We start from the raw sequence: 17,174 nt of genomic DNA on the forward strand, positions 1-17,174 counted from the left end.
GAGCATGTGACCCAAATTGCCACTGGGATGATGAAGCATGCCCTGAGGATGGCGGAGCAGCAAGGTAGAGTGAACCTAGGTCCACAATAACATTATTTTACTCATATATTGTACTAGGCTTGGGGCTTTGCCTACCACAGGATTTTTCCTTGTGGTACATATAAATTCCTTATTGTTTAAGCCAATTCTTTGGAGCTATTTGCTATTAAAAAAAGTCTGATTGATACAAGACTTTGGACCTTCTCCATCCCTTCTTGCACTGTACTAGAATTACTTGCTTGTATATCTGGCTTCACCACATAACTCCCGTGCTTTCAGCCAAAACCTGCAGTATGCAGCACGGCGTCTTGTACATTGTACATACTCAGTGAGTAGTTGTTAGGATGAACTAATAACAGGAAAAAGTGATTTGTAAACAATTTTTTATACATATGACATATGGTATTGCCTTTAAACTAAAGTAAAATGGAAAAATCAATTAGACCAGACATGCAAAATAGTTTTTGCTTGCCCTTAATTATTTTCTACAAGTGTTCACTTAGATAAAAGTTTGGCAGTCTCTTAAATGTTATAAAAAAAAAATCTTACCTACTAAAGAGGAATCCTGAAAGGAGCAATACATGAACTATGTTGTTACTGTGCAATTCCATCCATCATCCGTCCGTCCATCCATCTATCCTTCCATCCATCCATCCATCCTTCCATCCTTTCCGTTCTGCCTCATTCAGAGAGAGGAGAGTGAAGCCTGTCCTGTCTCCATTGAAGACTTAGTGTGAGAGTAAAATGACTTAATGTGTGAAAAAGCTCTTGTAAAATACTTGCCCTACAATTGTTACAAGAATGTAAAAAAGGGAAAGACGTCATTGCTTCTCTGCCTGTTTTAGTGGGGTTTTAAACTTATGATTAAAAATCTATGACATAAAATTTTCTATTATAACCAGGCTTAAGTGTATAGTTCTCTGACTTTAAGTACAGTCATCTTATTGTGTGTGCAACCATCACCACCATCTATTCCTAGAACTTTTTTATCTTCCCCAGCTGAAGCACTGTGCCCATTAAATAGTAACTTCTCAACCCCTGGTAACCATCATTCTACTTTCTTTTTTTTTTTTTTTATTTATTTATTTTTTTTCTATTTTTCTGAAGCTGGAAACAGGGAGAGACAGTCAGACAGACTCCCGCATGCGCCCGACCGGGATCCACCCAGCACGCCCACCATGGGGCGACACTCTGCCCACCAGGGGGCGATGCTCTGCCCATCCTGGGTGTCGCCATGTTGCGACCAGAGCCACTCTAGCGCCTGAGGCAGAGGCCACAGAGCCATCCCCAGCGCCCGGGCCATCCCTGCTCCAATGGAGCCTTGGCTGCGGGAGGGGAAGAGAGAGGCAGAGAGGAAGGTGCGGCGGAGGGGTGGAGAAGCAAATGGGTGCTTCTCCTGTGTGCCCTGGCCGGGAATCGAACCCGGGTCCTCCGCACGCTAGGCCGACGCTCTACCGCTGTGCCAACCGGCCAGGGCCTACTTTCTATCTCTGATTCTGAATACTTTGGGTACCTCACATCTGTAACTCAGGTGACAATTGTCCTTGTGTGACTTGCTATTTTTACTTAACATAATGTTCTCAAGATATATCCATGTTGTGACATGTATCAGTTTTTTTTTCCTTTTTAAGGCCTAAAAAATATTCCATTGTGTATATATTTCACATGTGTTCATCCATTTATCTGTTGACGAACACTTAGTTTGTTCCACCTTTTGGCCATTGTGAATAATGTTTCTGTGAACATGTGTGTACAGATATCTGTTTGAGTCCCTGGATTTTTAGTTTTTTGTGGGGGAAGTATATTGCCAGAAGTGGAATTGCTGGATTGTGTGATAATCCTATGTTCAATTTTTTGAAGAATTATTATTATTATTATTATTATTTGTAATTTTCCAAAGGTGGAAACAGGGAGGCAGTCAGACAGACTCCCGCATGCGCCCGACCTGGATCCACCCGGCACGCTCACCAGGGGGCGATGCTCTGCCCATCCGGGGCGTCGCTCTGTCACGACCAGAGCCACTCTAGCGCCCGGGGCAGAGGCCAAGGAGCCATCCCCAGCGCCCGGGCCATCTTTTGCTCCAATGGAGCCTCGGCTGCAGGAGGGGAAGAGAGAAACAGAGAGGAATGAGAGGGGGAGGGGTGGAGAAGCAGATAGGCGCTTCTCCTATGTGCCCTGGCCTGGAATCGAACCCGGGACTCCTGCACGCCAGGCTGACGCTCTACCACTGAGCAAACCAGTCAGGGCGAAGAATTATTTTTTTAAGATTTTATTTATTTTAGAGAGACAAGAGAGAGAGAGAAAGGCTGGGGCAGGGGACAGGAAGCACTAGCTCACAAACACTTCTTGAATGTGCCTTGACCGAGTAAGCCTGCGATCTCGAACCAGCAACCTCAGCATTCCAGGTCAAGGCTTTATCCACTGCACTACCACAGGTCAGGCAGTGGTATTTTTTTGTTTGTTTAAATAATTACTTCATTGGGTATGTATTTTGAAACATCTCAACAGAATATTTGAGGCTCATGTGACCCACGAGTCCTGTTTTAGGAAATGTGTTTTCTTCCTCCCGAGTATTAGTGCAATTTTTAAATATACTCTTCTGAGAGGTTTAGAGTATATAGAAGGAATATAGTTCCTGAAAAAGGTTTTGGACTGAAAAGTTTAAAGAATGGTTACAAACAAGTCTTTCCTTATGAAATGTTTATTTTTGAAAAACTAACTTTATTTAGCAGCTTTCAACACAATGCCTCCTATGTGCCAGGCACTCTTCTATGTTCTGAGGAGTTAGTGTTGAATAACTGAAATTATGACTCTCATAGAGCTTACACTGTAGTGTGAGACAATTAGCAAGCAGTCAGGAATATAATTTCAAATGATGTAAAGAAAAATAAGCTGCAGAAATGGAGTGGTGAATGGTGGATAGGGTGGAATAGGATTTTATATACATACAGGATGATTAGGAAAAGCCTCTGAGGGTATGACATTTAGGCAGACATGAATCAATGAGAGTGAACTGTGTGAGGACTTTGTGAAAAGTATTCCGGGAGAAGTTTCAGGATAGCAAGCCCCAAGGTAGCAGCAGAAAATGCTTTTCAAGGAGGCAACTCAGGAATGAAATGAAGATCTATCTCAACTAGTACCCAATACCTATATAAGGAAATGGAAAACTAAAGGAAAAACTAAAGATGGAAAAATGTTAGGGAATTTTATTTGTATATTCTGTTAATGATTCTAGAAAATACTGTACATTTATTCTATTCGTTTGTGGGATGAGAGGTGCTGGCAAGGTGTCACTGCAGACAAGATATTCCAGTGATGATTACCACATAGAACATATCTTCTCTCTCGGAGGTGTTATTTTTCTTGGCACAGGCAACCCAAAAGGTATTATCTTCTGTTCAGAGAATACAGATATGAGATAACTGATAAAAGAATCTTAGTTTCAAGAAGTGATCTCTGAAAATCTTAGTTAATAAAATACTTTAAGATACCTTACTGATAGTATCAGATGACAGTGCAGATACTGTTGGGTGAAGACATGGACTGAGACATGTTCAAGATTGCGGGAGGACTGGGATAGCACCTTTGTTTCCCCAGGCACTGTGCAGTAGTGCAGTGAGGCAGATGGCTTTGTGCCTGAAGCAATGGACAGTGTAGGGTCACTTCTCAGACTCTCCATTTATCTTTTGCAAACACTGATATTTATTTGTAAATAAAATCCTCAATCAGAAGTAGGTGAATTGTCATACTGAGAAGGCTGTATTGTAATACATATCTTTGCAGAAGTGAACATATCAGGAGGGTCATTTTTAGACTTCTTCCTTTACGTGTGCTCTGTTTGCATTATTTCTTCCTTGGCACGTCCTTCTGGGACCTCAAACCCATTATCTTTATTATTCCCAGTTCACCCACAGATTGCATCCCGTGTTTCTTCTTGGTTCACCGCTTTGCTCACCACCCAGTCATGCAAAGCGGAGACCTCATCATCATTCCCTTCACTCTCTGCATCGCCCACTCCCTCATTTGGTGAACATTTACTGGGTGTTCTATGATAAGGTCTTCATGTGGATTACCTTAGTTTTGTGTTATAGATGTCCTAAACAAATGCAGAACGGTGTTTTAAGAGGTGCAAACTTCGTTGCGTAAACAGGACCTAGAATCTGTTCCAGTCTTATATATTGTGACTATATTATCTGTCCCCTTCCAGTGTTTCTGCTACAACAAGTGGCAAATGGTGAAGGGTGGGGTTCTGGAGGGAGATAGGGAAGTGTTGTTATGTGTATATATTTATTTATTTTTAGAGAGAGATAGAGAGAGAAAGAGAGAGAAATGGGGGAGGAGCAGGAAGCTTCAACTCCCATATGTGCCCTGACTAGGCAAGCCCGGGGTTTGGAACCAGCAACCTCAGCATTCCAAGCTGATGCTTTTATACACTACCACCACAGGTCAGGCAGGAAAATTTTTTTAAATCATAGTTGTAAGGAAGGCCTGTACAGATTCTCTACCTTTACCTAAGAGGTCTTGTTGGTGTCTCTGCAAGAAGGTCCTTCATAGCTAGTTGCTCAAAACTTGTTCGTCATCAAACCTATCACTACTTACTTCCTTTACTAGGACCACTCTATATGTGATTCTTTCTAAGCATAGACTTAAGAAATTTAGAAACACATCTTCATTTGGCATGCTAACAGAGATTCTGTAGATATCCGCATCTAATGGGCAGAAGCCCATCAGAATGGAAGGAGTGGCCATTATTAAAGCCAATGCCCCAGTATATACAGCTTGCTCTTCATTTTTACTGAAAACTTAAAGTAGTCAGTTTCTCTCCCATATTTATTTGCACTCTCATAGTCTGGGTGCTGGGAGGGGCAATGGAATTTTAGTATAGAGCTATTTCTAGCTCCCAAACCATTATATCTTCCCATTTATTTTTTTTAATTTTATTGATTTTTTTTAGAGAGAGAGAGAGAGAGAGAGAGAGAGATTTTTTCTACTTATTTATGCATTCATTGGTCAATTCTTTTTCTTTTTAAATTTTATTTATTTATTTTGCAGAGCAAGGAGGGTGGGGGGAGCCAGAAGTATCAATTCATAGTTGCTTCACTTTAGTTGTTCATTGATTTGTTTGTCATATATTCCTTGACCAGGCAAGACCAGGGTTTCGAACCAGTGACAGCAGCATTCCAGGTCAACACTCTATCCACTGCGCCACCACAGGCCAGGCCATTGGTTGATTCTTGTATGTGCCTTAACCAGAGATTGAACTTGCAATCTTAGCATATTGGGATGATACTCTAACCAACTGAGCTACCCAGCCAGTGCTATATCTTCCTACTTAACAAGAACTTCAATAATTCATGGAACCATTTACATGACTATTGATGATCCAGTACTTTGGAATTGGATGTCTTTATGAAAACTTCTTTGGATGAGGATACTGTTGAGTGATTGTATTCATGCTTCTGTTTTGTTCTTTATTTTGCTCTTCCCCACATGCAGCCGTAGTCGCAAGCTTACTATCGGGCTCATTCAAGGACCGTGTTTTCTTTTTTTTTTTTTTTTAGAGACAGAGTGAGAGTCAGAGAGAGGGATAGATAGGGACAGACAGACAGGAACGGAGAGAGATGAGAAGCATCAATCATCAGTTTTTCGTTGCGACACCTTAGTTGTTCATTGATTGATTTTCTCATATGTGCCTTGACCGCGGGCCTTCAGCAGACTGAGTAACCCCTTGCTCGAGCCAGCAAGCTTGCATCCAAGCTGGTGAGCTTTGCTCAAACCAGATGAGCCCGCGCTCAGGCTGGGGCCTCGGGGTCCTGAACCTGGGTCCTCTGCATCCCAGTCCGACGCTCTATCCACTGCACCACCGCCTGGTCAGGCAAGAACCGTGTTTTCTTATCTCTCCAGCTCTACCTCTGGAACACTCAAAAACTCATCAATGGGAAATACGCTCTTGTGTATTTTTTAACATTTGCTAAATAAGTTGTGTCAGATAATGTGAATATTTTGGTTTTGAATGAATTTTATGACACATTTTATGTTTTTTCTTTTAAATTCAGTTGTTTAAATTCTCTGGTTTTAGCTCCATTTTTCTCTGCAAATTCTCTGTAAATGCAAATCTAGACTCAGGTGTCTCATTGCCTTCTCTACAACAGCCGGAGTTGCTTTTCTATATATATACCACTAAGCCAACAGTAGAGACAGGTGTCCCAATTAGAACAGTTATTTCATTTATTCACTCCAATATTGTGTGCCTGGCTTAAAACTAGTCTTTTCTACCACGAACCAAATGAGACTCTCCCTTCGTAAGACAGTTGATTGGCTGGTTCTGTAGTATGATTTGGAGAGCCTCATACTCACTCCCACCCTCTGCTGTAGGCTCTCTTTCCTAGCTGCTGGAGAGAATTTGTTGAACCTTCCAGAGCTACCCCACTTATGGGTCATCTAGGTTCTACGGGAAGAACAAAAGTTCTGGTGTTGGGGATGGCAGGGCCGAGCAGCTCCTGCTCTGGCTGTGTGTTTGTCACTGCTCTGGCCCCGGCGTCCCTGTCAGGTCTCAGCACGGCCAGTGGCTCAGACAAGGGATAAGCAAGGCCCGGGGGCTGAGATGGAGGCTTCTGGATGTTTTCAGCCTTCTGTTCCCATTTTTTTCACCTGTTACTTCATGAGGATCTTATTCTGAGGTTTTAAATCTGGATGAAGCATTTTGAGTGTGAGCTTTGAGGTGAAAGTGGCAGAAGAGGTCCATTCACATCTTCATAGTGTAACAACCTAGCTCCTTTATCCATCACTTTCCAGTAATTGGTCCTCAGCTTTAAGTGTCTGGAAACTGAGTTTTTCAGACTCCCTGAACCTCTCCAATATGTATTTCATATTCCAGGCCAGGTCCCTCATGAAAACCCTTCTCTTGCGATGAGCTACTTCTGCTCTCCAGTGTCAGTCCATTATCTTATTGAACTCTTAAAACAACCTTGTAAAGTGAGTGATATTATCCTCATTTTAGAGATAAAGCTAGTGAAGTACTAATTAACACTTTCCTGGAACTATGTAATAAGAATCCTTAAGTAGGTCTTCTTGCATCAAATGTCTTCTGCCATGAGGCCATTTAGTAATCTTTCTAAAACACAAATATAGTGATGCTTCTCTCCTATTCTAGCCTTTGCTCCAGTAGTACCTCACTGTTTTTTTTTTTAATTTTATTGAATTTACCGGATGGCATTGTTTAATAAAATTATATAGGTTTCAAGTGTACAATTCTATAATACATAACCTATGTATTGTATTGTATGTTCATGCCATTGTGTTCTGAATAAAGGCCCAACATCTTAGAATGGGATTTGAGGCTTTTTGATCCAACTTCTTCCCATACAGTCAAATATTTCTTTTCTTTTTATTTAAGACTTTATTCATTTTAGAGAGAGAGACAGAGAGAGAAAGTGGGGAGGAGCAAGAAGCATCAACTCCCTTATGTGCCTTGACCAGGCAAGCCCAGGGTTTCGAGCCAGTGACCTCAGCATTCCAGGATGACATTTTATCCACTGTATCACCACAGGTCAGGTGCATACATTCAAACATATGAACTCCTTAGGCCTTAGACTCATTATTTATCAACGTTCATGATAATAGCTAACATTTATTTACTCAAATAATTGTGTGTCTAGTTTGTGTTCTGTGGTGGATAATAAGGATTCTTTATTAATGTGAGAAGAGGAGAGACAGTGAGACAGACTCCCACATGTGCCCTGACCGGGATCCACCTGGCTACCCATCTGGGGCTAATGCTGGAATCAATGCAGCTATTTTTAGCACCTGAGGCTGACCACTCGGACCAACAAGCTATCCTCAATGCCTGGGGCCACACTTGAACCCATTGTGCCACTGGCTGCAGGAGGGGAAGAGGGAGAGAGGGGAGAGAGGGAGGAGGGAGTGAAACAGATGGTTACTTCTCTTGGTGTGCACTGACCAGGAATCGGACCTGGGACATCCATATACCAGGCCAGTGCTCTATTCACTGTGCCAACCAGCTAGGGCCAGGGTTCTAAGATAAATAGGCTAAGTACCTTCCCTTGGGAGACTTAACAGTTCAGTGCAAATATAAGTAATTATGCTGCAATATTAGTAGATAATAGAGGTATAAAGTTATGAGAACTAGGAGTGGGACACTGACTAGGATGGGAGTTATTCCTACTTATCCTGTTTTCTAATACCTTAAATGACCTTTTCTTTTTCAGTCAGTGCATTCCTATTCTTGAAGGTCTGGCTCTAAACTAGGAAGCCAGAACACTAGTCTTTTTCTTAATTTCATAAGAGATCCTATTCAGGATACAATCACTGCTGTATTCCCAGGACCTAAGTGCCTAGCAGATGGTAAATGCTCAGAATTAGATGGATGGGTGAGTGGGTGGATGGGTCGATGATTAAGCGTAAAAAAGTGTTATCCTGCCATCAAGGGACACGCAGTCTAGCTGTAAATATTCAGAAAGGCACTTTTGCTTTGATTTCATAAGCTGTCCTTTCAGTTACATCATATTTTTTTTTTGTTTAACACGAAAGATCCTTTTAAGTAACAAAAGCCACACTGTCAGGTGTGTACTCACTTCCCATTTCTGGAATGGAACTAACTGTATTTGTCTGGCTCTGGAAATCTTTTCTTCAAACATGTGGGAGAATAAGAAATTGCAAAGGTAACTTTGTTCATAAGAGCCTGAAAGCCAACTAAGCCTGACTTTGTAATTTGCCAGCTCTGACCGTGGTTAAGTAACAGCCTTCCTTGCCTCATTTTCCTAACTTCTGGGTCTCTCCTTGTGTAAAGTGGGGATAATAATAGACCTACACCTCATGTTATTGAGAAAATTAAAGGAGTTAATTCATTTAAACTGCTTAAGAATGGCTGGCTCATAGTACTTAATATCTGATGGGTATTATAATTATTATAATCACAGTATACATATAGCTCTAGATTTTTATTTCTATGAGAGTCTGGTAACATTTATTAAAACTTTAGTTTTAATTTACCAATTTTAGAGAGAGAGAAAAACATCAGTCTACTGTACTAATTTATGCATTCATTGGTTGTAATAACAAACATTTAAATGCTAACTCTAAGCTTTACATGTCATTTTTAAGCATTTAAATATAAGCCAAAACAATTTTGATAATTCTGGAATCTGGATAATAGAGTTTTGGGGGCTCAGTATACTATTCTCTTTGTGAATTTTTGAGATTTTTCGTGACAAATTTAAAATCAGAAATGTGGGCTGAATACTTTGGAGATTCAGAATGACCTTAGCACTTGAAAGATAAAGCTAAGATGTCCTGAAGTAAAGAAACCTATTAGCCTCTATTTAATCCTGCATTTTTCACGTTTTGGGGAGATTATGGAAATGCTGGTCGTAGGGGGTTTTTGAGGAGACAGATTGTTGTTTTCTTTTTTAATTTCTCATAGCATTGTTCATTCTTTCTTTGTATTCAGCATGATTTCCCTCCCTCAGTTAGATCTGCTACAATCACTGACCCATATTTTAAGCTGGTTAGATCATCTGATTGAGATTGGTCATGTCAGCGATGAACAGAGGGAGCTCTCCCAGAGTGGTGAATCTAGAAAAGGGATTTCCATGCTTTGTAGGCCCCTTGTATCCCATGGACCTTTCCTAGTCCCCCAGGCCCTCTTTCGCTTTCCTTTCCTGTCATATCAGCCCCAAATTGGATTCCTCACTGATTCATGTAGGAGACAGACAAAGCTTGCCTGGGATGAAAACATCCCTGGAGAGATGAGACTGTGACTAACGCTCATTCACAGCATCGAAAGGCAGTGAATTAGGTTAGGAAATAAATAACAGAATACTGTGCTCCATTTGGCATAGGGTTTGGGTTGCCTAAGAAATAAATGAATTTGTTCCCTGAGAAATTGGAGAAATATTATTTTAGTGCTAGAACTGCTCAGGCAAGGAGGCAAGGTTACCCCCCAGAATTTGCAACTAGAGGCACAGGGTACACTTAATGGTTGTATCTGATCCAGAAAAATCCCTCCTACCAGATCTTTCCAAGACCTTTTGTTTATTTTGGAGTTAGACCTCCAGTAGGAGATACAAATGTCACCCAGATCAGTTTATCTTGAAGGGGATTCCCACTAACTAGGAGCTACCGCAAGGAGACTGTGTCCCTAAGTCCCAAAGACACTTATTTCAAACCTCCCCTCCAGCTGTCCCTGTGGTGCTCATTATAGGGGCCAATCGCCAAAACATCCTTATCTCAGTCTCTGGCTTCCCTAGTGCTAGCTAGCTGTTCTTGTGTCTTCAGTGGGACTGATGATGTCTTACAACCCTTATATGTGATTGCTTTAAATTATCTAATTGTGCTCATTATAAAATTGAGCCTTTTTTGAGGCATTTTTGATGAGGTTTAAATCTTTTGTTGTTTTCTTAAGTGAGAAGCAGGGAGGCAGAGAGACAGATTCCCACATGTACCCTGACCAGGGATCCAGCGGCAAGCCCCCTACCAGGGTGATGCTCTACCTATCTGGGGCCAGTGCTCCATTGCTAGGCAACTGTGCTATTTTTAGCACTTGAGGGGAGGCCATGGAGCCATCCTTAGCGCTGTGGCCAACTTGTTCCATCCAAACCATGGCTGCGGGAAGGGAAGAGAGAGACAGAGAGAAGGAAGAGGGGGAGGGGTAGAGAAGCAGATGGTTGTTTTTCCTGTGTGCCCTGACTGATAATTGAACCCAGGACATCTACATGCCGGGCTGATGCTCTACTGCTGAGCCAGCTGGCCAGGGCTGATGTATAAATCTTTAATGGACCAGTATAAAAGTATTTTGTGTCCCCACAAATCTTACAGAATTCTCAGATGAAAATAATTTGTGTGTATGTAATATGATGAAGTGAGAGTAAGAACTCGGTCTACTTCTGTAGAAACTCTGATTTTTCTTACCTAAAAGCAAGGCTCCACTCTTCCTTGTTGTTTCAACAGCATACTTGGTGCTATGTCAGTTTATTTTCTTCTGCAGTCATTAGAAAGTACAAAATAAAAAAGGAAGCAATATAGCACGACAAGAATGAGGAAAGAGCCTGACCTGTGGTGGCGCAGTGGATAAAGCGTCGACCTGAAAATGCTGAGGTTGCCGGTTCGAAACCCTGGGCTTGCCTGGCTAAGGCACATATGAGAATTGATGCTTCCAGCTCCTCCCTCCTTCTCTCTTTCTGTCTCTTTCTCTCCCTCTCTCTCTCATCTCTAAAAATGAATAAATAAAAAAAAATTAAAAAAAAAAAAGAATGAGGAAAGAAGAAAGTGAGGACTGCCGTTGGAGTGACAATTTAGAAACACTTCACCAGCACTTCCCACCGTCCACCATTACTTCCAGAGTTAAAGCTCACATTTTAAATCTTTTTTTCTCATTGTTGGTAAAGAGTTTTATTTTGCATAATGTTTTTATTCTGGATCTTTCTTAATATATTTCAAATTTGAGAAGGAATTATCTCAGCCATTTTTACAGTTTAAATACAAATCTTTAGTGACTGAGAATAAGATTTTACTTGTGGACTTCCAGGTCCCTAATTTCTTTTAAAGAATCGCTAAAAATGCCTGAAAGAACCTTGAAACTTTAAAGCAGCTGAATTTGAAAACAAAGAGTTTTTTTAGACTACTTTTTAAAGTTGGAACTGAAATTAACACAGGCAGATCTAGTTTGTTTTACAAGAACTGACAGCATTAAAATGATTTACAGTGCAAAGGAAGGCAGCTTTTTCTACATTTCTAATACTTGAGTAGAAGACTGAATTTACTTGCATCAAAATTTATGTATCAAACTTTAAGAAAACTGACTTGAAGGAAGAAATAATTTTCTTGACCATTTAACATTTACAAAATAGTATATTAAACTCTCTGGATCCTTTACAGAACACAGTGTCACCTCTCTGGCTGCCCCTAGCCTGCACACCAGTAGCATGCACCAAAGTAGAAAGTCTAATGTGTTTCATTTTCCTAGGTGGGTGGGTAAATTTAAAATAGGAAATTTGCTTGTATGAGTATATGATTTGATTGAAATTATGCTACTTTGCATAATATTTAATTAGTGGAAAGTTTCCCAGCCTTCTCTTGGATGGACACTATCGGTAGATAATTCTAAGCTTAAATCAATTTTTATATACAGTGCTCACAAAAATTAGGGTATATTTTATCGCTTCGTATTCATTTTGATGTATCCCCTAATTTTTGTGAGCAGTATATATGGTGGAAGAGGATTGAAGGAAAGCACAACATTGACAGTGATATTCTTAAACTTGAATTCCTAAGGTTATGTTGTGTAACAGATGAAAATAAATGCTAATCTTGACATGGTTCTTTTTCAGCAGATTTTCTTATGATTGTGTGTTTGGGTTTTTTGTTAAGGCATTTCATTCTTTATGAAGGTAGATTAACTGCCTCCTGGTTGGTGTCCTAACAATTCCAATAATAGATTTTAAATTGTGTTTTTTCTTAAACCATTATCCCTTTTAGTCAGATAAAATTTTTCTACTGTCCTAAATTGTTTATTAGGTAAGAATTTTGTGAACATCACTTGTTTTAGCGGTAATGGTGGAGTTGGACAGTATTGCGCTTTCTCCAAGCTGCACAACAAGAACCACAAATAGTGTGGTGGAACTTGGGGCCCATTCCAAGGCCAGGGCCTTTGCGATCTGCAGATGTCAGCCCTCGCATCTCCCAGGTTTGTGGACTGGTCTGGTGACCCATCGGGTGTCTGGATTCCTTCTGGTAGTCTTATGGAATGGGTTAATGAGGATAACCTCAAAGAATTTGTATGTGGACTCTTCACCAACCAGTAAGAATTCAGGACTCTCAGAGCCGCACAGTGGCATCCAGTTCACTCCTTGGCAACAAGACTGAAGGCTTCGAGCAAACTTTAGCTGGTTATCATCATGATGGACAGGTTTGCCATAGGTTGTACCCTTAGGTACAGGGCTTTGCAGCCAGCACAATGCACATGAATCTGATATATGACATAACCTTGTTTGGCCTCATATTGCAGTCTATACGATTTATTGGGCCGGCTGAGACAGGGCGGGGGCAGGGTAGTGTGGTTCCTGCCAGCAGCACCCCTGAGGAAGCACGTTACATTGGACTTATTTCTTCCTGCATAGCTCTTTGATGTACTTGTAAGCACCCATCTTGGCTTACCTAATGATTGTAGCCAGACAGAAAGAGCCAAATCAGTTTTATGTATCTAGGTGCTGTAAAGGGTTAGAAGTATTCCTGTTAGCCTTGTTCTCTCATAGGGGTTCTTCTCTGCGCATATGGAGATCTCCTGCTGGCAGCTCGGTTAGGGTTCCACAGGGTGGAATTTTATTTTATAATTGTTAAATTATCGCTTACTGATAGTGCCCTATTCATGTTAAGTCAAAATACCAGGCAGTGGAAAGCAGTGTTTTACTTATGGGCTTTAGGGGAGGATAAATAAAAGTTTTTGGTTTTTTCCTTGTGCCTCACTGTATTTATAATAACTTCTCTTAAAATTATTATGGGGCCCTGGCCGGTTGGCTCAGTGGTAGAGTGTTGGCCTGGCGTGCAGGAGTCCCGGGTTCGATTCCCCACCAGGGCACACAGGAGAAGCGCCCATCTGCTTCTCCACCCCTCCCCCTCTCCTTCCTCTCTGTCTCTCTCTTCCCCTCCTGGAGCAGAGTTGGCCAGGGCACTGAGGATGGCTCTGTGGCCTCTGCCTCAGGCGCTAGAATGGCTCTGATTGTGGCAGAGCGACGCCCCCTGGTGGGCGTGCCGAGTGGATCCCGGTCGGGCGCATGCGGGAGTCTGTCTGACTGCTTCCCCTTTTCCAACTTCAGAAAAATACAAAAAAAAATTATTATGGAATAAGAAACTTTAAAGATACTTTCTTTCAACTACTCACTGTTCTGTCCTCTTTCAGTAAAATGCCCTAGTTTACAGATTAAAGATCAGTTTTAAGCAGTTTTAGCTAAGGCAGAAAAACAACAAACCAGTCACTTAATTATTTGCTCTTTGTATGTGTAATGGTATCAACCTCTAAGTAATATTTAAGTTGTTTTGGATGTTAGATTATAACTAGTGGCTGTTTCTAAGGATTAAAAAGTTTTTTTTTAATATTTCCTAGTCTAAATACTGTTTTCCTGTGATTTTGCCCCCGTGATTTGATTTGCTTTTTCTGTAACTGTATATCTACATTAGTCTGATATGGTGCTTTTTACTGTCATACCGAGTATGTAATTGGTGTATTTTATGGCTCAAAATTACAGCTGACACTGATTCATAAATCAAGTTTAACTATTTGTTTACATTTTTCTGAAATTTTTACATGTGAATTTGATAGCATGTCATTATTTGCAAATAAAAACAGCTTTCAGTAGTTTGCAATTTTTTTTTTTACTGTGCAATTTGAGATACACTTGAAAATATGAATAAAATTATTTTTGTTTCATATCAAGACATGGATGAAAAGAGGCTGCTGGATCCAGGGTTGAGAGTTCGAGGCCTCTGGGATTACCCTCTGAAGCAGCAGCAGATGGACTGCCTGAGTGACTGAAGAAGATGGGTGCTAATGCATCTACCTATCCTCATTCGTGCTCCCCGAGGGTCGGGGGAGGTTCTCAAGCCCAACAGACTTTTATAGGTAACGATTTTAGTTGTTCTAACTTCATTTTCTTTTGTAAATACAAGTAGAAGTTTGTTTTTAGTGGTCTTTTTGGCTGAAAAGATAATTGAGCTGTGAAAAAGTTGTAGATAATAAATCTGCAGCAGCCAGGAATCCCCCCCCCCCAACAAACGTAAATCTGTTCTGTTTGTCCTAGTCCTTACTTAATATAAAAACGAGCTATTTTAACTTTTTATCTTCATAAAAACAAAATCAGGTTTCTTTAATTAGGTTTGGGAATGTCTATAAGAAGTTTTAGCATGGCATGTTAAACTGAATATTGAAAGTGAAAGTTAAAAAACTCCACATTTTCATTTGTTTAATTTTCTTCTTAGGGACATCATCCTATTCTCAGCAAGGCTATGGCTGTGAATCAAAATTATATAGCCTCGACCACGGCCATGAGAAACCACAAGACAAAAAAAAGAGAACCTCTGGCCTTGCCACCCTGAAAAAGAAGTTTATTAAGCGTCGAAAATCTAGTAGGTCTGCTGATCACGCCAAGCAGATGCGAGAACTCCTCTCTGGGTGGGATGTTAGAGATGTCAATGCATTAGTGGAGGAGTATGAGGGAACTTCAGCCTTAAAGGAGCTTTCTCTACAAGCCAGTTTGGCTAGACCAGAAGCCCGGACATTGCAGAAAGATATGGCCGATCTTTATGAGTTTAAGTATTGTACTGATGTGGACTTAATATTTCAAGAAACTTGTTTTCCTGTTCATCGTGCCATTTTGGCGGCAAGATGTCCATTTTTTAAAACACTGCTTTCTTCTTCACCCGAGTATGGGGCAGAGATCATAATGGACATCAATACAGCTGGTATAGATATGCCTATGTTTTCTGCTTTGTTACACTACCTTTATACCGGAGAGTTTGGAATGGAGGACTCAAGGTTTCAAAATGTTGATATCCTGGTTCAGCTTAGTGAAGAATTTGGAACACCAAATTCCCTTGATGTAGATATGCGTGGACTTTTTGATTACATGTGTTATTATGATGTCGTACTTAGTTTTTCTTCAGACTCTGAGCTGGTTGAAGCTTTTGGTGGAAATCAGAACTGTTTAGATGAAGAGCTGAAAGCTCACAAGGCTGTTATCTCAGCACGGTCCCCATTTTTTCGAAATTTATTACAAAGGAGGATACGGACTGGTGAAGAAATCACAGACCGAACTTTGAGGACTCCCACAAGAATTATATTAGACGAGTCCATTATACCAAAAAAATATGCAAAAGTTATATTACACTGTATGTATACCGACTTGGTGGACCTCTCCGTTTTGCACTGTAACCCCTCTGTGGGGAGTCTCAGTGAAGTTCAGGCTCTCGTCGCAGGGAAACCAAACATGACCAGGGCAGAAGAAGCCATGGAACTTTACCACATAGCACTGTTTTTGGAATTTAACATGCTTGCACAAGGTATGAAATTTTGATTTTTAAAATTACACATTTGTCCTCCTGGTTGAAAACAAAACCAATACATTCTGTGGTTTCAGTGTTGGGGCTGTGAAAGGGTCAGTTTATTTTGAGTGTATAGTGACGGCATCTGAGACAGAATTGAGGGTTAATTAGTATTAACGTGGCACTTCATTTAGTATTAAAACCAACCATTCAAAACTAGTACTGAGAGCAATAAGTGAGACTTAAGGTCCTTTCTTTCCTAATGTAAGACAATGGGTATGGCAATATTTAATTACCCAGCTGCCACCCACCCAGTCTGCACCGGATCTTTGAACTAGTCCTGTTTCCCAGATTTCAAGGTTATACTTGATCTAGGACTTCTTGGATAACTTGTATTCTTTTACGTACAGTTAGTGCCTTATTGATGCTGAAGTGTTCTGAATAAGAAAGTTCAGAATAACAATGAAGATAGTCATATTTGGATACAAAGTTATTTGAATCAAAGAATTGGTCAGGATTTCGAATTTAAATGTTAAAACATTCTATATCTTTTTTTAGTACAAATTGTACATCAAGCAACAACCTACAGTGTGTAAAGCACAGTTAGTGCTAGACTCATTGCTTTCTTCATTTAATTTAAACTAAAATTTTAAAATCAGGACAGCACATATTTTTTTTAACAACCAAATTAAGACATGAAAGTTACATGAAAAGAAATGTGTATCTGTTGGCAAACATGAGAATCTCAACATTTCAGAGCTATAAAGAGACCTTCCATGGGAGAGTAGCTGTAACTGCTGTCTTGACCAAGTGTATCCTTAGCTTTGTATGGCCATATATTAAAAGAAAACAAGTAATATGACATGAAATTACTTGAGAAGTTTAGCTAATGAGTATTTGCTAAAAGAACATTAGAAGTTGCCAATTAGAATAGAATGTTTATGGTGTGGGTATAAGACAAATTTTAAAAGGAAATTTAATATCTCTATATTAAATGAGATAATTTTTAAAGCATTTAGCTAACTTGAAGCTAAATGCTTTAAAACTTGGAGCACATTTTTCTAACTTGAAAATAATATGTA

At 40.3% G+C, this 17,174-nt stretch overlaps 1 protein-coding gene and 1 pseudogene across 4 annotated transcripts in view; one reads left to right on the forward strand and one right to left on the reverse strand.

The window, feature by feature from the left end:
- Positions 1 to 17,174, forward strand: part of BTBD7 (BTB domain containing 7) — a 71,112-nt gene that overhangs the window by 6,378 nt on the left and 47,560 nt on the right. For all 4 annotated transcript variants that reach the window (XM_066272216.1, XM_066272219.1, XM_066272220.1 and 1 more), the window contains exons 2-3: positions 14,490 to 14,674; positions 15,031 to 16,110. In XM_066272216.1, the coding sequence (XP_066128313.1) occupies positions 14,593 to 14,674; positions 15,031 to 16,110 (1,162 nt within the window). In that variant the 5' untranslated portion in view covers positions 14,490 to 14,592. The remainder of the gene's footprint in view (positions 1 to 14,489; positions 14,675 to 15,030; positions 16,111 to 17,174) is intronic.
- On the reverse strand, positions 12,601 to 13,202 carry LOC136335365 (large ribosomal subunit protein eL15-like; annotated as a pseudogene).

The sequence above is a fragment of the Saccopteryx bilineata genome, chromosome 4, assembly GCF_036850765.1.
Source record: "Saccopteryx bilineata isolate mSacBil1 chromosome 4, mSacBil1_pri_phased_curated, whole genome shotgun sequence".
Lineage (NCBI taxonomy): Eukaryota > Metazoa > Chordata > Mammalia > Chiroptera > Emballonuridae > Saccopteryx > Saccopteryx bilineata.